General features: G+C 37.1%; 1 protein-coding gene across 4 annotated transcripts in view; it reads right to left on the reverse strand.

The window, feature by feature from the left end:
- The window catches only part of sphkap (SPHK1 interactor, AKAP domain containing), a 487,158-nt gene that overhangs the window by 64,441 nt on the left and 396,364 nt on the right, over positions 1-26,353 (reverse strand). For all 4 annotated transcript variants that reach the window (XM_051923013.1, XM_051923012.1, XM_051923011.1 and 1 more), the window contains one exon: positions 3,416-3,475. In XM_051923013.1, the coding sequence (XP_051778973.1) occupies positions 3,416-3,475 (60 nt within the window). The remainder of the gene's footprint in view (positions 1-3,415; positions 3,476-26,353) is intronic.

The following is a 26,353-nucleotide window of genomic DNA, read 5'->3' on the forward strand; positions in this document are numbered from 1 at the left end:
AGATGGTGGTGTGCATGTTATTCCTGACATTGTTGTTCTGTTTCCCTGCTCGGTGTCCTCCTGTGGCATTCAGTGCCACTGCTTTACCTCCGAACTGTTACCCTGCCCATGAAAAGGCATCAGAGATACTGGGAGCTTTGGAATCAAAGGATGGAAAGTTTCTACTGTAGAATGACCAGAAGGGCCTGTGCAGCCAAGTTTGCAGAGGTCTCCAGGGCAGTGACCTTTCATTAAAACTGACTGTGGACGAGTGCTCTATAATAACAAAGTAGAAATGTTTCATTACTATACTTGAGTCTGTTTTGAAAATATTTCTGCTTTACTTGAGCTTTACATATTCTGTCTGCTTTTACTTTTACTTCATATTTTTAAAAGCAAATGGCTTCTTTTACTCCTGCATATTTTGCTGGACAAATGTTATTGGAATATTAAACCAGGAAACAAAAGGACTACACGAATATACACAATGTTTATGTATACAAAGATGATTTTCAATTGGGTGTCAATGGTGCTAAGACATCAATGCACTTGTTCCAAGTCCACACATAGAATGAGAAGGCGTTGACTGTTTGTGGTGCCGCTGGGTGTTTGTAACACTCAATACCCTTCTCAGTTGTTTCTAAGTTTCCAGAGCTAATGTAATGTTTCCTTCCACAGTCTAAGAACATGCAGGTGGATTGGCATTGCTGAACTGGACCCCTGATATTTGTATGTCTGCTCACCCTGCAATGGGCTGGTACTCTGTCCGGGGATTGTTCTTGTGTTGCACTCAGTGCTTGCTGGGATAGGTTCCCTGTAAACCCTGCTCTGGATAAGCAGGTTTCAGAAATGAATGGGTGGATATAAAACAGGGAGAGATCCTACATTTACTTGTAATTTTGATCCTAAAGGACAATTAATATCACATACTTTAAAACTTCTGCTTGATTAGTTTTCTCACAGGCAAATTTTACTTTTACATTAGTGACTTTTTAGAAAGGCATCTCTACTTTTAGTCACATATTTTTGTTGAGTTCTTTAAAAACATTGCTGTGGCTCCTCCAGAGTTTCGTTTTTTTTTTCAGGGATGCTGCTGATAGGAGTTTTTGTTTTCCTCTCTTTTGTTGTCAACTGGCAATCTCTCATCAATCATGTCAATGAATAGAATATTGTTAGGTTGCTTTTATGTTATTCACTTTGGAACTGTTTTGTCTTCCTGTGTGTTTAAAACGGATCTCTGTCTTTATGTGCATTCATTATGTAATTATGTAAACACTATAAGGACATTTACCTGTGAACTGTCACAGTGGTCTACAAACACACTCAGTGAAAAGTGCTATACAATAACATACTGAATTGAACCGAATTGCAGTAAATCAACTCTGGCAGTCCCAGCACATGCACCTAACTGTTAGGCTCCCCAGGGACCTTCTGAGTTCTTGTCGTAAATTAAAGGGCTGCCACCCACTAGCAAGCCAACATGTGTCTGCACAGATACAAGGGGTTTAATCTTTGTAGGCCCTAATTTTCTCCATTACTTGAAGTAGTCCCATAACCTTTGACAGTTTAGTGAAATTATGTTTCATTAGAACATTATCACATTAGAAAAATGTTGACAAGAACAGGCAATTCAACCCAACACAGCTTGCCACCTTATTTCTTCAAAATAACTAAAGTCCTACTACTTGGTAACTTATTCCAAGTATCTATGGTTCTCTGTGTGAAGAAAAAGTTCCAAACATTTGTACAAATTTTACCCGTAACAAGCTTCCAACTGAGTCCATGTGTTCTTCATGAACTCATTTTAAAGTAACAGTCTCTATCCACTGTACTAATTCTTTTCATAATTTTAAAAACTTCAGTCATGTCACCTCTTAATCTCCATTTGCTTAAAATGAAAAGGTTTAATTTCTCCTCATAGATCATACCTCTCAGGCCAGGAATCAGCCTAGTTGCTCTTCTCTGGCCTTTTTCTAGTGCTGTTATGTCTTTTTCTGTACACAGTGGCTTCACCAGTGTGTTATAAAGTTTAAGAATAACTTCCTTTGATTTGTACTACATATAACCAAACATCCAAATGTCCTCTTGTTTACATCTGTACACTGTCTAGATCTAGATAGTGAAAAGTCCATTATGACAACATTAGGGGTACTTTCAAGTTGTAGACCTCCTATTGTGTATTCCACTTCCTATATGTAATAGTTTACCTTTACTTACTAAACTTCATCTAGCATAAATCTGCCTGATCACTTTTTATATACTAATATTTTCTATTTCCTCCTAGTCCTGAGGAATTTCTCCATTGTGCAGTGACTTTTGAAAAATATGTGTCAAGAGTTTATATGTGTTCACTAACCTCCTGAAGCACTAGAAGATACATGTTTCCTAGTCGTGGTGATTTGTTCGATTCCAGGACCTCCTCATTAGTCTCTGTTATGGCTGGGAGGTTATCCACTTCTTCTCATATGAAAACTTCAGAAAAATAAAATTTTCCTCTGTGAAGTGCCGTGTGTTGGTGCAAACGGTTACAGATGCTATATAAAACAAATATTGACTGGCTGAATGTTGAAGTTGATCACTCCATGACAAACAGTCTGGAACCCAGGAATCCTCAGAAATCTGTTGGACATTCTTTATGTATATAATTTTTTCAAATCTGCTTGAGGCAAATCTGGGTGTTGGTGAGCTGGCACCTATCCCAGCAGCATCAGATGAATTTCAGGCTCCAGTCCATGGGGTTCACGGACGTATTCCCATCCAAACTGGGCCAACATAGAATTACCAAGTGACTTAACACACACATGGGGATGTGGGAGGAAAACTGGAATACCCGGAAAAAGCCCACTCATGAAGGCTGTGCAAACTCCATGCAGATAACATGAACAGGATTTAAACCCAGGAAATGATCCTTCAGGCAGCAGATCTAACCATTAAGCTATCTTATATATGTGCAAAGCCTATATCCAAGGTCCACTCAGCATTGACATAATTTATGTGCTACACCAAAAAGCATTCCATTGACCATCCAGCCATCATCCAACTTGCTTATGCTAGAGCCTATTTTCTCAATTAGCAGTATCAAAATAAATGGGGATGGGCATAGACATACACATTTAAACAATAGGAAAAATAACACAAAATAACCCTGTTTCTGCCTCTTCACACAAAATGATTCAGCGTTCTGCATGAGAGACGCTGAAATCTCGATAACACCGGACACAGGCTGAGTCTAGCAGCCACAATGGGCTAATTAAAAAATGAAAACACACGCACTTCACTGCACTTTAGTACCGCAGAGCAGAAGTACTCGCCAGATATTTGCATACTCAAAATGATCCTCGTCTGCTCAGCTGGCACATCAGCTTCTGCGCCATCTCCAATGGTGAAACATTTCATTAATCACCACTGAACCAGTAAATCTGGGCACATTGCTTACCTTTGTGAAGTCCTCATGACTAAAATCTTCATAGTCACTGTCCAGATTCACAAAGCAGACCTGAAAAAAAAGATAAAAACCTTTCATTATGTTTAAGAAAAACATTTTAACGTGTTGCACAATTCAAGAGATTGCTTCCTATATTGTAATTTTATTGTATATTTTAGTGAAGAAGAACATTTTGGTCCAGCCTTATTTATATAAGAACACTAGCAAAATACCCGCGCTTCGCAGCGGAGAAGTAGTGTGTTAAAGAGGTTATGAAAAAGAAAAGGAAACATTTTAAAAATAATGTAACATGATTGTCAATGTAATTGTGTTGTCATTGTTATGAGTGTTGCTATACACACACACATAAACATATATATACATATATACATATCTACATATAGACATATGTACATATATATATACATATACACATCCACATATATATATATCAACATATATATATACACACATACATACACACATATGTACATATACACATACATAGATACATATACATATATACATATACACATACATAGATAGATACACACACACACACATATATATATATATATATATATATATACACACAGACACATATATATACATATATATTTACATATCTACATATATACACATATCTACATATATATACACATATATAGACATATCTACATATATATCTAGACATACATACAAAAATACATTGACAGATATATATATACATATGTACATATATATATATATGTAATTGTGTTGTCACTGTTATGAGTGTTGTTGTCATATACTGTATATATATATATATATATATAATATACACACACACACATAAACATATATATACATATATGTACATATACACATATATATATACATATACACATCTACATATATATACAAATATATATATATATATATATATATATACACACATATCACACATATATATACACATACATATACACACATATACATATATATATACACATACATATACACACATATACATATATACATATACATACATACACATACATATATATATACACACATACATACATACATACACACACATATATATATATTTACATATCTACATATATATACAAATATATATACATATCTACACATATATACACATATATATACATATCTACATATATCTAGACATACATATATACATACATACATTGACATATATATGTATATATATATATATATATATATATATATATATATATATATATATATATATATATATATACATGGAAGAGAAGGTCTGTGATACGGTTTGCATATTTGGATCTCCAACTGCAAATATACATATATATATATATATATATATATATATATATATATATATATATATATATATATATATATATCAAATGAATGTCAACCTTTTGTAGGGTCTGTCCCTGAGACTTATTAATTGTCATTGCGAAGCAGAGCCTTAGTGGAAATTGGAGGCGTTTGAATTGAAATGGGAGATCAGAGGGTATAACGGGGATGCGAGGAATAAAAACTCTCTCCCCTGAGCCACCGCCAGTAAAAATAGTTGCCTGAATGAGGTTCTTTTGCAGACACGTGACCAGAAGTCTCGTGCCGTCACAAAGTTTCAGTGGCTGTACGCAAATCCACAATCGGTTTCATATTGTTTTCACACGTTAGCAGTTAGGTAATGTGTTTTTGAATAGGTTTGATTCATGGAAGTGATCACTCCTGGTGCGTTCAGTCACTTCACGTGAGCCGCTCTCTTGTGTGATGTTGCGATGTCCACGGGTTTATTTAATGTTAGCTAAGACCCGGCAGTTAAAAGTTTCTCGCTACAGCAATTTTAACTCAGTCACAAAGTGATCCAAACTGTCATTTAAACCTCGTGTCTTCTCATTAAACTTGTATCTCGCGAATATGGCATTGCAAACGGCAGCGGGTCAGTTCACGTGCTTACATGGGAGGCGTGATGACGCGATATATTTTGATACATATCAAAATACCCGCGCTTCGCAGTGGCGAAGTACTGCTTTAAAATTTTTATTAAGAAGAAAAGTAAACCTTTTTAAACTGAGGGAAAATGAATCAATAATTATTTGTTATGGATCTATTTGTATAGTACGTTGTCAGTTCTCCCCTCTGGTTGTAATATGACGAAGCTGTGTGCTGAGCTTACTGTTGAGCATACAACGTACAGTTGGCAATGTGAAAAGCAGTCCTGCCTCAAATCAATGCCAACCTTTTGTGGGGTCTGTCCCTGAGACTTATTAATTGTCATTGCTAAGCAGAGCCTTAGTGGAAATTGGAGGCGTTTGAATTGAAATGGGAGATCAGAGGGTATAACGGGTATGCGAGGAATAAAAACTCTCTCCCCTGAGCCACCGCCAGTAAAAATAGTTGCCTGAATGAGGTTCTTTTGGAGACACGTGACCTGAAGTCTCGTGCCGTCACAAAGTTTCAGTGGCTGTACGGAAATCCACAATCGGTTTCATATTGTTGTCGTACCTTATCAATTGTGTAATGTGTTTTTTGAACAGGTTTGATTCATGGAAGTGATCACTCCTGCTGCGTTCAGTGACTTCACGTGCGCCGATCTCTTGTGTGATGTTGCGATGTCCAGGGGTTTATTTAATGTTAGATAAGACCCGGCAGTAAAAAGTCTCGCTACAGCAATTTTAACTCTGTCACAAAGTGATCCAAACTGTCGTTTATACTTGGTGTCTTCTCATTAAACTTGTATCTCGCGAATATGGCATTGCAAACGGCAGCGGGTCAGTTCACGTGCTTACTTTGGAGGCGTGATGACGCGATATATTTTGATATATATCAAAATACCCCCGCTTGGCAGCGGCGAAGTACTGCTTTAAAATTTTTATTAAGAAGAAAAGTAAACCTTTTTAAACTGAGGGAAAATGAATCAATAATTATTTCTTAAGAATCTCTTTGTATACCATGTTGTCAGTTCGCCCTTCCGGTTCTAATATGACCAAGATGTGTGCTGAGCTTACTCTTGAGCATGAAATCTAACGTGGTTTGTGCCCTTCAGAATGAAAACAGTTTGCATTTAGCTTTTTAATAAAAGGCGAGCTTTTAAGCCTGAGAAATCACCCCGTAAATGCACACGTTTAATTGCACATGTGTTAATATCTATGCTTACACAGTATTAAAAGACACTCAACAACGGAGACTTATTAATTGTCATTGCTAAGCACAGCCTTAGTGTAAATTGGAGGCGTTTGAATTGAAATTGGAGATCAGGGGGTATAACGGGGATGCGAGGAATAAAAACTCTCTCCCCTGAGCCACCGCCAGTAAAAATAGTTGCCTGAATGAGGTTCTTTTGCAGACACGTCACCTGAAGTCTCGTGCCGTCACAAAGTTTCAGTGGCTGTACGGAAATCCACAATCGGTTTCATATTGTGAATTTCCCATTGGGATTAATAAAGTATCTATCTATCTATCTATCTATCTATCTATCTATCTATCTATCTATCTATCTATCTATCTATCTATCTATCTATCTATCGTTTTCGTACCTTATCAATTGTGAAATGTGTTTTTTGAATAGGTTTGATTCATTGAAGTGATCACTCCTGCTGCGTTCAGTCACTTCACGTGAGCCGCTGTCTTGTGTGATGTTGCGATGTCCACGGGTTTATTTAATGTTAGCTAAGATCCGGCAGTTAAAAGTTTCTGGCCACAGCAATTTTAACTCTGTCCCAAAGTGATCCAAACTGTCGTTTATACCTCGTGTCTTGTCATTAAACTTGTATCTCGCGAATATGGCATTGCAAACGGCAGCGGGTCAGTTCACGTGCTTACATGGGAGGCGTGATGACGCGATATATTTAGATATATATCAAAATACCCGCGCTTTGCAGCGGCGAAGTACCGCTTTAAAATTTTTATTAAGAAGAAAAGTAAACCTTTTTAAAATGAGGGAAAATGAATCAATAATTATTTCTTAAGGATCTCTTTGTATACCATATTGTCAGTTCACCCTTCCGGTTGTAATATGACCAAGCTGTGTGCTGAGCTTACTCTTGAGCATGAAATCTAACGTGGTTTGTGCCCTTCAGAATGAAAACAGCATTTACCTTTTTAATAAAAGGCGAGCTTTTAAGCCTGAGAAATCACCCTGTAAATGCACACGTTTAATTGAAAATGTGTTAATATGTATGGTTACACAATATTAAAAGACACTCAACAACGTCATTTACCTTTGTTCCCGCGTTTGATAAAAGGCGAGCTTTTAAGCCTGAGAAATCACCCTGTAAATGCACACGTTTAATTGCACATCTGTTAATATGTATGCTTACACAGTATTAAAAGACACTCAACAATTAACGTCATTTACCTTCGTTCCCGCGTTTGACTCGTGCTGTAAATCTCTTCCTTGTTTTCACTTCACGTGATCACGTAGGAGGCGTAATACGTGACGACGTGATACGTGACTCCGCCTCCTCCATTAGAGTATATGGACAAAAAACAGGTTCCAGTTATGACCATTACGCGTAGAATTTCGAAATGAAACCTGCCTAACTTTTGTAAGTAAGCTGTAAGGAATGCGCCTGCCAAATTTCAGCCTTCTACCTACACGGGAAGTTGGAGAATTAGTGATGAGTGAATCAGTCAGTCAGTCAGTCAGTCAGTCAGTCAGTGAGTCAGTGAGGGCTTTGCCTTTTACTAGTATAGATAAGAAGTTGGCAGAATAGAGGAGACTATTAAGTTCATCAAGCTCATTTGGGGAGGTAATACTGTAGATGAGTTGTATTAATATCTCACACAGAAACTTGCCATACATTACAGCTTCTGTTTAAGCTATGCGACTCGATAGCTTATTTTGGATTCCCATGACTCTTTGTGTGAAGAGTGGCTTTTTGGCTCAAGTTCTAAATGCATTTCTCTTAATTTCCACTGGTGTCCTTGAGGAGGGGATTCACAGTTTAAATGGAGGAACTCTGATGGATTGATTTTAGCAACATCTTCTGTAATGTCATTCAGGTCCAAACCAAAAATAATAGGAAGAAAAAAATGTAAATGAAGAAACCGTAATACTAGGGACACTACAGGTCAGAAAGCCAGCTAGGGGGCTAAGAGCTCTCGAGTCCAATCAACACGTAGTTTAAGTTATGTTGCACAATGTTCATAAAGGTCTACTAAACATTACAGAGTTTTGGAGGACTTTCTCACTGAATAAATTTGCAATTTCCCAATTTGAAATACAGCAATATAATAAATTGATATTGTAAAATAATAGTTAGATTAGGATTCTTCCAGTTAATTAAGAGATGTAGTGTATCAAAATTTATGTCAAATATTTGCTGACAGAACAATGGTGTTGCACATTGGGGTTGAAGATTTACCAAGATTCCAAAGTATATTACAAGTAGGAAAAGTCAGCAGTCAAATGGGACATTAACAAAAGATGTTTGAAGGCATTTCAAATGTAAAGCAGAGACTTGGAGATATATTTGACAAATTAGGTTGAGAACAAAGTGCTTGAAGCCCATGACTGGCTCACACTGGGGCTTGGTGTATTCTATGCAAAATGAATATTTTGTTTTGTTCTTTATTTCACCTTATACAATTTCTTTTATTAGGAATTTGTTAGTTTTTGCATACCCCTTGGGGTCAGAGCGCAGGGTCAGCCATTGTACAGCACCCCTGGAGCAATTACAGGTTAAGGGTCTTGCTCAAGGGCCCAGCAGAGTAGGATCTCTTTTGGCAGTGATGGGGATTTGAACTGGCAACCTTCTGGATATCAGCACAGATGCTTAGCCTCAGAGACTCCACTCCGCTCTAAATATAATATGTCCATTGTATATGTAAGAAACAAGACTGTGAGTTGCTTTTCACACATTTGTGAAGAACATCTTCAAAAAGTAAAGTATTTGAAGAGTAATTGAGAAAAGAAAGTTTCTGTAACGTGGTCTCATTTGTTGTAGACTAGGCACAGGTGAAAAGAGAAAGGAAGAAGGTAAGAAAGTGCAAGTCTGCAAGGGGAAGGGGGTAGAGCAGACTGTGACAACTGTACAGTGTGTACTTGTAGAACAGCATTAGTGCTTGAGTACCATATGTACATTCGGTAGGTGCTAAAAGGGAATTGGGTACATGTGCTGAGAGACAACTTAATGCTAAAGTAGGACATGCCACCTGTGAGGGGAAAACTAAAGATTGGTGAACACCAGTGAACAAGAGCTCTAATTGATTTGTGTTTGTACAGGAGTGGTGGACCTGTCACGGACAGGAAAGACAAGATGCTGAATGGCAGCCTCATACTGCTACAAAACAGGAATTTAGATATGCATCCCTGTCATGTACAAATATATAGTAAAAAGTCAATTTTACATTTGACTGAAACATTTCACATATTCAGATATTTAATATTAGAATACTTTACATGGAAAACATAATCAAACCATAATTAGATTTATGTGTCTATGATCTGGGTGCTATAAAATAACATAATAATAAAATAAAATAAAAAAACAAATAATAAAATAAAATATCAAAATAATATCTGGGCAGCAACAGAACCTGTACGCAACTCCTAGCAGGACACAGCTCTCCCACCATTCCAGGTGTCAACCACGATGAAAGTGATGCTATAAATATAAATACCAATTAAATGATTTGGGGTTCTTAGTATGGTAAGCGTTGACTGACAGTACTACAAAGCATTCTGTTTCTTTTTTCTTATACTGCCCTTCATAAAATCTCTTTTAAGTTCCATTTGCATTAAACAGCTTACATTGCATGCCTTTTACAGCCTATCAGGGCAAAATACACAATGCGTCAGAAATCCATGTCCTTCTGTCAGAGAAAGGCTTCCTCTGGTTGATACAAACAGACAGCTAAGCTTAAGCAGACCAAAAAATAATGAATCGCCTGCCTATTGATAAAACTGTATCTTTTCCATTTGTTAATGACGCCTGGCCTAACGCTGATATGAGCTCATTACCATATTTATCAGCTCACATTTAGAAAACTGACAAACCCTCTGATTCTACGGGTTGAGTTATATAAATATATGCTGTTATTTACTGCTGAAGATCTATTTCCTAAAATGACAATGACCTGACTGTAATCGATTAAAGGATCTGTCATTTACATTGGAAGGTTTTGGGGTTAAATCTTTTTGTTTTATCGTGAACTTCATAAACTGCTACTGAGAATGTTAATTATATTCTTTTGCATTGATGTCATTTGTCCCGCGAGGTCAATTTCATTGCACACATCCAATATGAAGCTAAATATATAATAAGAGGAAGAAAACAAGTCGGGGCATGCTTCTGTGCATAATAATGCTGTCCATACAGCATCTTTTAAAAAGTTGTTACTGCATATCAGAGCTATCCATTCTTTACAGTTGTAACGGTCACCAAAGGTTAAAATTGCATAATACAACATAATATAACATTACTGCATTCTGCTTAATCTAAATCAGGAACACCAGGAGCTGCAGCATTTCCTGCCTGCCACTATCCCAGTATACAGTGCCAGTCAACCTAAGGGGCAAGGCAGGAGCTTACACTGCAAGTTCATCACCAAGCCCACTCATGGGCACAGCCGCCCCAGGATCAGTTATGGAGTCAACATTTAACCTACCACATACATATTTGGGAATGAAGAATGAAAACAATAGCACCCAGAGAAAACCTCATACATGGTGAGAAAATGCAGATCAATATATATACATCCCAAACATTAAAAATATTCAGATGTGTAGAAACAAAATGAAGCTTCTCAGAAGTGCAGGGTTTAGTACTCCCTAGCCCCTGTAGGCTCATTTTACTGTAGAGCCTGGTCCAGACACTGTTTACGTGGAGGTGGCATGTTCCTCCTTTGTGCATTGGAAGTTTCTGAAATTTCCTCCCACTTATTAAAAACATGCAGGTTATATCCACTAAAGGCAATGATGAGGGTGGGTGAATATGAAAAGCCAATTCGTGCCACTTATCTTATATTTTGTGGCTGTGACCCTATAGCATTCTAAATTATATGTACAGAAAATTGATTAATTTAATTTAGGGTCACCATTAAATCTAAACTTCATGTCATTATATTGTAAGAGGTACCTGGAAACAGGGGGAGAACGTACAAACCATAAGCTGGTGTCATATTACAAGACTTTGGTCAGAGGGAATGCCAAATTTGATGACTGGTGTTGCTCAGCTCATCGAACTGAGGATGTCACAAAAATTTCATAAAACTAGAAATCTCTGGGGATGACAAATTATATGACTACATGATGACGTTCCACCTCAGTTTCACATTTCCAAAGTATCACAAGCTCGCCCCTTTTTTTCACAGCCAATACACATGCTGCCTGATAGAGTGAGCTCTGTACGAAGGGTTAACAGGTACAGAAAGTTCACCTGCAATTATGGCCCTGTTTTTCTTTTTCCCATTATGTCATGGTATGTAGAACACAACACATTAGACAGATGAATTTCTCTTTTGTTTAAGAGGTCCAAAACACTTCCTTATTCTTTGTCACTGCATTGTACTTCCAGATGAGCACTCATTGGTTGGCAGCTCTCATGAAAACAGAGCCCATCCATACAGTGCAAGACAAACTCCATCTGAGTCGCTAGGTATGTCACACTATGTGACTGATGATCAAGCAAGTGGACTGAGACTGCCTCTAAACCGCATAGGTTATGTAGATGAAGTCTGCAAGTCATAATCTCTGGAAACATTGTGTAGGGTGCCGGGGCCTTTGAATAAATGACTTACTTTTTAATGAAGTTTAAAAAATGTACAATGCTTTGAAGCAATATTAATTTTTTCAGATTATATTGTACATTAGCATTATGGTCACTTTAACTGTCATATATTCACTGTAAAGATGAATTATTGATTGACTAACTAACACTTTCATAAATTCAAGTAGCGAAAGCTTTGACTGCCTAGAGTGAAAACACAGCAAGTAGTGGAGTGATGCTGCAAATCAGTCAAGCACCAAATGGCACCTCTGACATGCGTGACCTTTTGTCAGATATTTCATGCAAGTGACGTTTTTTTTTCCTCCATGTTTAAAAGAAACCCAGGTGGATGTCAGTCAGAGAAATACATGCTTGAAGGAATAATCCAGCCAACCTAGAAAGAAATATCAGATAAGCTTTAAGAAACCATGAAAGAACCATTTGTGTCAAGGAAGAGTGAGATGTCCTTGTTGCCCAAAATGACCCAAAAATCAGCACCCTCTGATGGAACTGAACATTGTTATTGAGTGTGCAGCACTGTTTGGCTTTTTTTTGCATAGTTTGCTTCAGCATTCTATAGTGCTAGTTTGCACCTTGCACGGACATTGTAGTTTTGGTACATGCTGTATAGTTGCCCTTTCCGTGCATACACTAATACTTCATTCATCATGAATTATGCATTTAATTACACGTGGAAACTGTTTGTATATTATCACCGTTGGTTTCTACTTGTTGTCCATACAAAGAGCATTATTGATTTGCATGTATTGTATACAGTTAATGATTTTTCAATATAAATGTGTTTATAAACAACCGTGTAGTTATAAAATAAGCAATATTGGCTTATATAAAAGCATTACTACAATTAATAGATTTATTTTCACTATTAAATGGTCTCTTGGTGGACAGTTGCAGTGGCTTGTCTTCAAGTGCTCTCCCTGTGTCTCTGTGGTTGTTTCTCCACATACTCCAGTTTCAACCCAAAGACAAGTGTTTCAGATTCATTCTTCAGCCCTGCCAGTAGGAATCCTTGTGATTGAGCCCTGAGTTGGACCAGTGTGCCATGCAGGACTTTTTAACATGTATCTGTGGCTACTGGGATTATGGCCATTGACTGCTCTAGAATATTCAGAATATGTCTGTAAAGACAGACTATTGTTTTCTATTTGTTGTGCAAATCCAACACATTTTGTTTCTATGCTGGATTGTTTGTGTATGGAAGATATATCACTTATAACATTAGGTTGTGAATACATGCAAACAGTTTGACTAAATATCTTGTAGGATTCATTTTATCTGGTGTTACTGTGCATGATTTATCAATGGTACTGTAGAAATCAAGCAAACCAGTACTGAAAAAAAACTGACCTCATGCTGAATTTGTTTTACTTTGCCTTATTGTCATAGTAGCATGGAATTTGATTTGGTGAAACATACTGTATAAGAAGTCATTACAAATGTACACTATAAGGACAACAGTAATCATCATTCCCCACCAGCCCCTAGTGACCAACTTAACAAAAACATACTCAGACATCTTTATCATTAATACAGATGACTCTTAAAGTCAACTTGCTAAGTTCAGGCATCTCACAATTTATAGGCAAGCCCTACTAACACAGCCCGTCCAATGTGGAGGCTACTTGCTCAGCCCTGTACGTCATATCGCCCACCTTCCACACAAGTATGCTTAAGTCCATCAAAGCAGGTCTAGTCTAGTGTTAACATCTTGAATGACACAATCCCAAAAAACAGTCACATCATTCTCTCTCTGGCTCTGAACATGGTGCAGATGCTCAGACGACACACAACCCTCCTCTTTCTACTCAGTTCTAACTCTTCCTGTTCACAAATCTGAAGGAATATACAAAAGTACAGCCACTTCGTCTGCTAACTGAGAAAATGCGCATCTGTCAGAGCAGGAAGAGAACACTTAGAAATTCATGAGACATTTTATTTTTCCAAGCACACACCACTCTGTTTTTCACACCATGGATTTTCATTCTACTCAGAAGCCCTTTTCAAAAAGTTTGAGCCGTGTGATGTATTTGCAATATTTAGATTTTCTTCTCCAGCTATTAATTCATTTCATGTATTCTCCATCAGATACAACAATTATAGTGCCAGATGATTTATCTTTACTTGATAGCACCACATTCTTTCTATGAAAAATGAATTTTATTAAAATTGCCATCTGACCTTATTTGTATGCTTTCCATGTTTTAGACGCTTCACTGGATTATTGCTTAATGGCTGGAAGACACCTTTTTATGAGCTCATCAAACGTCTCTCCATTTCCCATTCCAGAAAAACAAATAAAGATGATTACCTGAAAAATTAAACCTTATTGTTCTATATTTTAATTTGCCACTGTAAAGCCTGGCTTTCCAGATAAGAGATTAGCATGGAAAATAATTTATGGGAACAGTCAGGGGGATGGGATTGTGTATCAGTAAAGCCCAGCAGCAAATGACAGAAAAGGTTGAAAGGCAGCCTGTTGAAGCAGGAGATTCGTTCATAATCAGTGATGTGTTACAACAAAGCTCAAAAATTTATTTCATGTAATTTTTTTTTCACAAAATATTCCCAAGTGGCATAATGGTGGGATATGTAAAGCTGTAAGAAACAGAGCTCCTTATATAAGCCTGGGCACTCTTTGGTGGAGTTGGTATGTTCTTCTCATGTCATTGTGAGGTTTTTGGCAGTGATTTTCTTTGATGTCAATTTGCCACTCACATTTGGTCCAGTACAGGTGCATGTGGGTTTATATGTGAACGTAACTTGAACAATAGACGAGTGCCTGCAACAGGGTAGATGGACAGCAGTAGTTGGTTTCAGCTACACACAATAATAATAAGATCATCATACGAGAAATTGCTTCCCTATTTTGGTAAATTCAACATTAACACCTCATAAAAGATATTTTCTGTAACCTCATTAATCTGAAATAAGGACGTCAAGATGGCCAAGCTTGTCATGGCTGAGTGTAAATAAAGAATTAATGCCTAAAGTGCTTATTCAAGTAGTGTGGAAGATGAGACCAGATCTGAAGAATAACAACAAGTTGCAGACAGGCATGTCTTCGAAAATGAACCCATAAAGTTGCTGGCTTAATGCACATGACTCATTGTGTGAGAAAGCGCATCACTTAACTTGCTTTTATATTTTAATAATGCATCAAATGCCTTAAGCACTGCAAAGATATTGAAAAAATAAAACGACATAAATTAAATAGCAGTGAATTAATTTTGATTTATCAAAAGATTTATCAAAAGAAGGCAGGGTGTTTTACTGTTGTTTGATTTACTTAATTCTTGCTGCAGCTATGCAATTGTGCTTTTAAATATTATGTTAGTCTTCCAAAGTTTATTACAAAAAAAAAAAAAAAAACAAAGTCATGAACTAACAGTAACCCTAAACCCCTTTCCTAAAATTGCTTTATGCTGGGATAATCTCTGTCTACACACAAGTCTATAATGAAAAAGTGAGTTTGAAAATCAGAAGGATCAATTGATGAAAATGTAGAAAAGTGGTGGACTTGATTGGTTTGTTTTGTAAATTGTCTTTATCAGAAGCAGCATATTGATAGACCCCTGTCCCTGGTTGTTGTCTTTAATTAGTCAAACATTGTCTAATATATTATCTATATTCAAAGTATTAACATAAAATTTTGTTAAAAATGACTCCCACTGTAAGATGGTCACCATGAGGATGTCTGGTGGCAAGATCAATTCACACCCAGAGGAATGAGAGGCCATGCCCGCACATACACAGATGCCACTCATTATTCTAAGAGCACAACTTGGATGTTGAATTCAATGGAAAGTCTGTTTTCAAGAAGAAACTCACGCAACATTGAGACAGAAGGTGTTATAAACCCTAAACCAAATTCTGCCATAAAAAGAGTATGCATTTCAGACCACCTGGCCACAAATTTTATTTTTTTTAACTGGATTTAATTTTATTTTCATAAAGCAAAACATTACAATGGCATGCTATTCAATCAAGTAATAATAATGCCACAGATACAACCATTTACTTCAAAATCAATACAGAGAAAGCAAAAGAAAAACAGAAATACAAAGGAAAAAAGTAAAACTGTTTTTATTTTGAATTTCTTTTAACTTTTAAAATTAATTACATTTTTTATGTTATAATCTGTAGAAAAATGCAAAATCACAACTTGTTGCCAGCATAAATTAAAAGATTTTGAAAAACACTTACACTGATCCTTCTTAAAAGGTATGGACATCTGTTATATTGTAACTATTATTAAGATAACAATTATTCATAATTCAATTTTTGATCTACACTTAAAAAGTAAAACTTACACTGTAGTCCATTTAAACTAACTATGCTGTTTTTAACATTTTTTTATTATCATTTGTTTAAGAGTATTTAATAAATAGAGCTAAGGTTACAGTGTCTGACAAGCTTTCTCGGAGAGTGCTGAAAAACTAGTGAGCATCTGATGCCAAGTAGGAGTATGACCTCATCATGACTTGGTGGTAACAGCAGAAATGACTTTCCTTTTGACTGAAAAAACTAATATATTCTTTTTAAATTAGCAGTCACAAAAATCTGTAAACAGTTATATTTAATATGAAGTAATATGGATCTAATATCAGGCTGATGCAGTTTCAAAAGGAGGGTGTCTCCATACCTAAAGCCTAAATTTTAACAATTAATTTAAGCTTTTACGTTATACCAACTTAGTAAAGGGAAGCCAACAACTATGAGCGCATACCTTAAGAACAGGATTGAAAAAATCTTTAAGAAGGGTGCTGGGTTCAGGACCACAAGGCTACATTCCTTCATAATTAGGGGCCCTGTTGCCTTGATTCTAGATTTAAGTCAGAGGATAGCAAATACAAAATAGGATAATTAAACGATAAAGAACTCATTGACAATTACCAATAACTGAATAATTACAATTAGAAATACCTTGTTGTGTTGCACTCATGTAACAAATTACAATAAATAAGATAAAGTAAGAGTAAAACAAATAAAACAAAATCAAACAAAACGCAAAGACAAAGCACCAGCAATTGACTGACATTAAGTATTACATAAAAAATGCATTAGGATTCTAACAATTTCTTTAAGTCTTAAAAGTGTATTTTTTTCTGAAACCCAAATTAAATTCAACAAATTCTGGGTACTGACATCTAGTATCGTATTTATTAGTCCTTATTTAAGTCTTTATTCTTAGTGTCACACACGTGCGCATGGGGGACAGTTTACAGGTTCACATAGTGTTATTTGTCAACCAGACCGGGGGTTGGCGCTCTCACCTGATCCTATCTCCTCTTGTTCCTCTGCAGTTCAGCCAAAGACCCTGCCTCCCAATGACATCACTACCAGTCCACCCACTGTTGACATCACTTCTTGCAAACCGTGATGCCATAATTTCCAGTATCCAATCCACCTTTCTGCCACATCAGTTCTTGTTCCGTATATTTATAACACAGCCTCAACCTGTTAGTCAGTTCAGTTGTGACCTCTGCTTCTGTAAAGACGTGTTTTTTTCTTTTGCTGATTTTTCAGTATTAAGGGTAGCCGTCCCCAAAACTTTTTCTGTCTGCTACCTATTTTTTTTTACCACAAGATCTTCACAGTTTTGTTTTACCAAAATGCATTTTATTAGGATTTATGTCAAAAATAGGAAGGGTAAAAAATATACAAAAGCCTAAAACAGACAAAAAACTAACAATGATTAATTTAATTATTACATTAAATAAAGACTGTCCAAAAACTATAATATTTCCCAAATCAACAAAATAAAAAAAAATACAAAGAAATCAAAACAGAAGATAAATGCAAAAAAGGGGCAATCCAAGAATAAACAATCCAAAGCAAAATCCAAATTCATGTCAAAAATAAAACAGAAAACATCTAAAGTCAAAGAATCATACTTAAACAATCCAAAGGCCATAAAATTTACACAACAGAATCACAAAATGAAGCCAAAAAACAAAGTAAGAAAGCCAGTGTAAGGACTTAAGAAAAGGAGTTATGTGGTTATACTTTTTAGTTCTTGAAATGATTCTTGCAGCAGTATTTTGAATTAACTGAAGGCTACCAAACCAATGAATAGAACAGCCAATGAAAAATGCATTGTACTAGTCAATCTTACTAGAACTAAATTGTGAATTATTTTTTAAGTATCCTCTGTATTCAGAACGTGTCCGTTATATCTGCCTCGCAAACAAGATTTAGGATTAACTAGGAGAAGGACGTGAAAGCAGAAATGGGTCAAAACCAGGAGAAAAAACAAATAAAACCAAAAAAGAACACAATTCAACAACAAAAGTGAAAGGTTGATACACAAAAGAATGAAGCACAAAGGTTTTAGCAAGCAAGTGAGCAATGTTTTTTTTTTTATCTGTAGCTCAGACAGGGAAGGATTATCCTAGAAGACCCTTCATTCCATTGTGTCATAATACCTACTGTATGTCATGGCCTTTGAGGACATGCCCACAACCATACTGTTTCCTAACAAAGGGCACCCAAAATCACAGCAAATAACCACAAAACAAAATGCCAACTAAGATGGGCCAAAAACAATTTGCAAATGGAATAGAACAGCAAAAAATAAATGTCAGAAATGAATTCAGGGGGTCCAAAAACTCCCTAAAGAAGTGCTGGAGAATATAATTTGAAGAACAATTGGTGTAAAAAATAGGTAAGGAATTATTCCTAATACTGTCTTAATTTTTCAATATTGTTAAGCCTAAATTTAAACTCAGGTAACACCTAAATTGTAGGCTGATTTAGTAAAACTAATGTTTAGACTTGATGAGTTAAAGAGTGACAGAATATTGTTGTGATTATTCATTGCCCTGAAAACAACTTGGTACTATTCATTCATTCTTCTCACCCATGCAATTCATTTGGGACACTATACAAAAAACGATATTTGATCTGAAATAAAAGTATTGATGAATATTACAGCTAAATATTATGAGAAGTCAAGTAAAATGACACCTTTTAAAGGCTAACTAAAAAACAATTACAATATGCAAGGTTTCAAGGCAACTCGTGACTATTCTTCATGATTTCATCTTGCCTGAAGAAGGGGCCTGAGTTGCCTCGAAAGCTTGCATATTGTAATCTTTTTTAGTTAGCCAATAAAAGGTGTCATTTTACTTGACTTCTTACTACATTCATAATGGCTAACACGGTACAACACCCTAGTACTACAGCTAAATATTATGGTATTTATTTTCATGTAATATGTTTAAATAATTTGTAAAAAAAAAAAAAAGGCATGTCTTTTTTCTGCAACCTCAGTTCTATAAGTAATGTATGTGGGTTATTTGTGAAAATAGAACTAAAGATGGAATTGTCTCTTTTTAAATCTTTAACAACATTGAAATGTTCTAAAAGACTTTTCCATTTACTGTCTACCATAGTGACATGCCTCCCTAAGCAAATGATTTTGAATAAGACAACTCTGAGATTAAAAATGTAAAATAAATGAATGTCTGCTTTGGGTCAGACGATTAAAAGGACTGAGTTTGTACTTGAAAAATGTCAAAATAATATGTGATCACAGATCTAAAGATAATCCCCATCACTGTTATTTCAACAGCACCCTTCTTGGGCTCTGTTTTATTAACTAGCTTTGGGATGTTAAAAGGACATGCTTCATCTGCTACTTTGTGCTTTTGCCTTTTTTGAGATATTCTGCTATCTTCTGTGAAGTTCAGTTGACGAGGTGTAGGCGAGCTTACTTCTTTAATAATTTAGAAAATGTCTGTGATAAACTGAAGATATCTGACCTAAACTTCTTCAAAACACATTTTTTTGTTTCATTGACTTCCAGTATTCTTTATGGAGAGTTGTCAGATTCTTTTAGTAGCCAGCATGAAAATGGGAACTTCACAAGAATCCTATTGTACAAATATGGGATTTACTGCAGAGCTAAGAACTACAGCCTGTGACAGAAACACAATACAGGAAGATATGGGTAACCTAGAGGAGGTGCAGATATTAGTACTCCTGTCTCCCAGGTCACGTCAGAGTCCTTTTCAGTTTGGAGTTTTCTCTGGATTTTACTTGTGTACTCCAGATTCCCTCAGATATTCCAAAGAAATACATGTTAGGTGAACTGCTGATCCTTTTATGCTCTTCTAGGAGTGAATGTGCCCTGCCACAGACTGGTGCCTTGTCCAAGGAAGGATACTGCTTTGTGCTCACTGCAATCAGAATAGCTTCCACCAATCTATTATTTCTCTGTGACAGAATGCATTTCCTGATGACAACCTCACCACCTCTTGCATAACAAAATATGGTCTCCCTTGCAGGAGGAGTATAGGAACAAGAGAAGTCTCTGAACCGCACTGAAATTAAGGGAAGAGGTTTAGAGTTACACAAAACAGTATAGAGGCTAAAGACTGGGTGCTTAAAGGGGGAGAAAGAGCAAAATAAGGAGTCAAGAGGATGAGCAGGAAAAGCAGAGGAAACAGAGATAATGCATGATCTTAATAATTAATGGATTTTTCAATAAAAGAAAAAGGATAAAGAAGGAAAAGAAAAATTAGATTAGAAAGACTGGAACAACTGGAGCCCAACATCACTAAATAGGTCATCAAGTTCACTAATTCCTGTAGCCCGCAAAACAGGATAAATTCAAGGATAGCCACTAATATTAAGAGCATTATTATGGAAAAACAGGGTTACAAGTATGCAATTTCACTGCCGCACTAATAGGTTTCTTCACGTGATGCCAAATATGGAGGGCATAGGAGACGAAAGGACCAAGGGATATCCTAAACAACTTGGACTTCAATGGAGCAAAGAGGGTCCCCACTAGATAGTGAGGAGCAACAATGGGGGATTTAATGTGTAACCATGATGGAAGAGGGGGAAGAGGGGAGGGAGGAGATATCCAGGACCAGATAGGATGAAGAATGAAGGCCCAGTGATAGTATTTCAGATTGGGTAGAGAACCCCAATCAAACCCATTTCAAATTAATGCTGCATGTTTAAGATTGTACCTTTTGCCATTCCATAAAAAATAGGAAAATAAGAGATGGAAATAAGAGATGTAACACCTGACCAGTAAATGGGAAAGGGAGAAAGTGGAATCATGGAGCTCACTAAATTAAAGTGGGTGGCTACATTTATTTTAATCACTGGATTGAAAGGGCAGGGGAATGCTGGTCCAGGAACAGCTAGAATCATTGATTTCATTAAATATGCAGTGGTAATTAGAAGAAGCTATTGCATTAATTGATGCAGAAATGTCCACCCCGGGTACCAAAAGCAGTTAGTAACTGGGATTAATGGAGGCTGACATAACATTTCTGGACACTGGTGAAATGGATGGGATGCCAAGCCAGCAGTGCCCTTTTTAATTAGTATTCTTGAAATAACAATGTCTGTGACATCAGAAAACAAATCTCTAAAATAATAATGGAAATCTCTATTAATAGTTTGAGGATAAGTAGAGGATAAACCTGATTTAGTCGTAATAGAAGAGATTATAACAAATGTGTCACACTTTCTAAGCCTTAGTGAAAGAAAATTACTGGACTTGACACCCAATGTATAACGGGCCGTAGTGTAGAGTATCAGAAACTTTGCACTCGGAATCAACAGAGCATTGACTTCAGTTCTAGCCTTAACAAGCTGTAGTTTGGGATTCTTATTGATCAACAGGGGAGCACATTCCTTCTAAAACTGAAAGTCAGGATTCAAAGTCAATGAATACATGGTGTTTAACATAAGACTGGTGAGATAAGAATGCAATAGTGAAATCCCGGATAAATCCTTTAACTCCCTCCCACACTATTCTAGAATCATCTACTAACCCCTGGTTAAAACTCAGAAATTCATTTAGATTGTTTTCAAGCTGCTCGCAAAAACCTTGTGATGTAAAAGAGGATGTGTTGAATTTTCAGGGAGTAGCATGTAAAGGCGAATGAAGTTGTGCAGCTACATAAAAGAGACTCGATATTCGAAACATAAAATTTATTTACTTTTAGGAATAATCTTTAGTTATGCTTTCATTGAACCATCACTTAGCCATTATTTATATATTATTAATATACGTATCACATACATGAGCCTGAGGAGTGTTATGTTTGGTTTATTGGAAGGCACAAGGGAGTCATGAGGGAGAGATGACAACACTATTGGCCAAATCTCTGTTCCACTTTATAGCACAGAAGAACAGGAAACTGGCAGCAACTCCGGCAACTGCTGACCATGCCCCTCCTGATCACTCAGCACAAAAAGACAGTACTGAACAGAAATGGATGACAATTTAATAGACAACCTCCAAGGAGGGAACCACAAAGAAGAGAATATACGTAGCACTGTCTATTTCACAACATTTTGAAAATCAATACTTTTGCCCTGTGGGTTACCCTGGGATCCCTGACACTTTTACACTGCAAGTGCTTTTTTTGTTACAAAATGTATGTCAACATTTCTTGACAAATGCTCAAAGAAAAACAATGTCAGCACTGCAGCAAAAACAAAACAGTAGGGTTTTGGATCTCAAAACCCCAAAATAGATGTATAGCTTGTAAAAATCTTTGTAGGAAAGCTTTCAAAAAATAATAAAAATGCTAGTAGTAACACAAATATTTTTAGAGGCCAAGGAGAAACTGCAAAAAATTAAAAACAAAAGCCAGTCTGTGACAATTACTTGATATATCTTGTGGGGAACGGCCCGGACACAGACAGGTAGACATTTTGGTTTCACCACACACACGTTTATTATACATAATATTTACAGTTCGTGAGCACAAACCCAGTGCCGCAGCACCAATCACCCCTTGAGTCCTTGGCCACAACACAATGCCTCGTATTGTCTCTGGTCCGCCTCCACTCCTCTCCTCTTAGCTCCGTCTTTCTCCTCCCGACTCTTGCCACTGACTGGAGGGAGGCAGCCCCTCTTATACGTCCCGGATGGACTCCAGGTGCATCCTGAGGAGCTTCTGTAGCCACACCCCTGTGTGGCGGAAGCTCTAGCGGTGCATCCGGAAGTCCTCCGGGTGTCCCCAATCCTCTTCCCCCAAGCACTTCTGGGTGTGGCGGAAGTGCTGAGGTCCAGGGCTCCCAAGGCATCGGGGCGCCCCCTGGCAGTGACCACGGGCCCCCACAGGGTAGAGCTTCCAAGCTCTGTACCCGTGGCCCCCACAGCAACCAGGGAGGACGCCCCCTCATGTTCTGGAGGAGGCACAAGCCCTCCTCCGGTCCTCCTGGGCATCCGGTCCGGGCATGAACCCCAGGCGGGTGCCACAATCTGAACTGTACACAGAGTACAGTGAAATTCCTATTGCAACATTCGACTAACATGCAACATGTCACTACTCCGTGGTGTCATCATATACAATAATATATTACAATGTATATTTAATTTGATTTCACATCCTTTTCACAACTTGCTTATAAAGTTCTCAGTCTTGGAGGGCTGGAGCCTATCCTGGCTGAACAGTGGAGGGAAGACTCTCACTGCGTTGCTGTCAGCACTCATCTGTGCTCCCCAATCCCCTGTGCTGCTCTGTTTCCCGCTATACTGAAATACTCTTGAGGAGTATATTGTTCAGAGGAAATGGTTCATCTGGAATGTTCTAAAATATTTTGGTATTGTGCAGCGTCTGAAGTACTTACATAGAATATTGGGGCATTGGCATCATTAGGCTGTAATTGGGAAGTTCATCAACAGCATTTGTTTCAACTCAGGAATTTGGAAATACAGTAACGATGTCAATGTGCCAGATCTGCACTATATTGAAATAAACTCTAGATGGGGATTCTGTGCACAACAAACTGTTGGCCGCTAATATATACCTTGCTTAACACAAAGTCTATCAATGGTACAGCACTAATGTTGCCTTAAAAAACATTTTGCATTAAATCAGCTCCGGTAAGGATGCCAGTTTATTGCAGGGTTTATCCATGCAAACTCACATTGTACAAAGCCCATTAGAGTTGCTAATTAATTTAATACATACAAGTGAAAATAGAGACTTGAAGACCCCAAGGACTGTTCTTATTTGAACAAGTCCCTCACAAAACTTGTGTACTTAATGAAGACATTCACAGCTGATCCACACTAATTAAGAGGGAAATGGAAGAAGCACTGAAATTGAATGGTTGAGAAGGGCTGTAGTCTCAATATGAATGCATTTTCCCCTTCCATCTGCTTTAAAAGGACATTAGTGGGTGATATTTAGTCTTAGCAACCCTATGCTTTTTGGCACAGATGGAGAACAAGGGCAGTCTGGGTTCCTTCTTAGAGTTTCTGGTGTGCTTGAAGGGAAACCACACTTGACAATTGAGAGGGAGATGCAGCTGTTGTAATGTTTGCAATGTACATGTTATAATTTTGAAATTATGGTTGTACTGTTTATCTGTTTGTGTTGCTTTTCTAGTGCACAAAGCAAAAATGCCCTGCATACCTATTGTGAAATATAGTTATACTAGAAATTGAAAGTAAGTGAGGGCATGAGCTTCCACAAGTACTGTTTTGCATTGTGACAGTTTCACTTATTTTATGTGATAAATATTATACTAGCAGACTGTCCCCTTGTCTACAGTGGGCTCCTGCTGCCTTTGGATAGGCCCTGGCCCTTTACGCCCCAATATTTCTGGATTAAGTGGGTGCAGTAAATAGATAGTAAAAGACTGCCTGGTGTGTGTTTAGTGAAGCCAGTAACGAATCACAAGCAAGTTCATAACATTTGTGACAAAGAAACACAAGTCACTGTGCTAGCAGGCAGTGTGGATCTTAGCACATGTAGATTCGTTGTGTGTACTCTCTTGAATGTTTAGGAAAACTTAACAGTTAATTTTGTTTAACTATAAAAACTGAAATAAATGTACTTAACTAGAGGATCCCCACTAGGTAACATGAAAAAGAACAACTAGAATTGATTAATTTACTCCATGGGGTTACTATCTGTGAGTTACCAGAAATTAACATGTACGTGGTAATGGAATTAATCTGTTTTTCAAAAAGACAGAGCTATTCATTAATGCTTCCACCCACTTATCAAATTTAGGGATGTTGTTGTAGCAATAACATAATGTTGGAAACCAGACTGGGACAGGGAGCAATTCTACATCTGAAAACACTTGTGCTAATACACATGCACTCATACAGGGCCAATTTAGAATCAGCAATTTATTTTACAAAAAAAAAAAAATTGGCTTTTATACTTAAAGTCATTTGTCCATGTAACTAAAAATAATATGCACTAGGAACTCCATATTAATACTGTCTAGGGCTTCCTTTTTCTCTTAAAACAATCTCAGCTCTTCATGGCTTGGATTCCACAAGATGTGGGAAATATTTCTATGAGATTGTGATCCATTCTACCACACCCCAAAGGTGTTCTACTGGATTCAGGTCCTGTGACAGTGAAAGCCACTGAAATCATTGTCATGTTCACAAAATCAGTTTGAGATGACCTTTGCATTGTGACATGGTGCATTATTATTCTGGAAGTAGCCATTAGAAGATGGGTAAATGGTGGCCTGCACATGATCAGCAATTATACTCAAATAGGTTATGGTATTCTAGCGATTTGTATTAACAGGCTCAAAGTGTGCCTAGAAAACATTTCACAAACATCACACCACCACCACCATCACCAGCCAGGGCTGCTGACACAAGGCAGGTTGGGTGCATGAATTCACAATGTTGATGTCAAATTCTGACTCTACCATCTATATGCCTCAGCAAGATTGAAGATTCATTAGACCAGGCCACATTTTCCAAGTCTTCAACTGTCCAGTTTTGGTAAGCCTGCGTACACTGTAACCTCAGCTTTCTGTTTTTGGCTGACAGAGGTGGAATCAGATGTGATCTTCTGCTGTTGCAGCTCATCCGCCTCAAGGTTCAATGTGCTGTGTATTTGGAGATGTTTTTCTGCTCGCCACACTTGTAAAGAAAGGTTATCTGAGTTACTATTGCCTTTCTATCAACTTGAACCTGTCTATTCATTCTCTTATAACCTCTTTTATCAACAAGGTGTTTCCAGTCACAAAACTCTTATCATTTTTTTTTGTTTTTAACAACAGCCTGCGTAAACCCTATAGACTGTTGTGTGTGAAAATCCCAGGAGATCAGCAGTTTACAGAAATACTCAAACAAGCCCATATTGTAACAACAGTCATGTTGCAGTTGCAATCACTAAGATCTCAATTTTTTCCCATTCTGGTGTTTGATGTGAGCACTGACTAAAGGTCCTGTCCTGTATCTGCATGATTGTATGCATTG

The sequence above is a fragment of the Erpetoichthys calabaricus genome, chromosome 2, assembly GCF_900747795.2.
Source record: "Erpetoichthys calabaricus chromosome 2, fErpCal1.3, whole genome shotgun sequence".
NCBI classification, from domain to species: domain Eukaryota; kingdom Metazoa; phylum Chordata; class Cladistia; order Polypteriformes; family Polypteridae; genus Erpetoichthys; species Erpetoichthys calabaricus.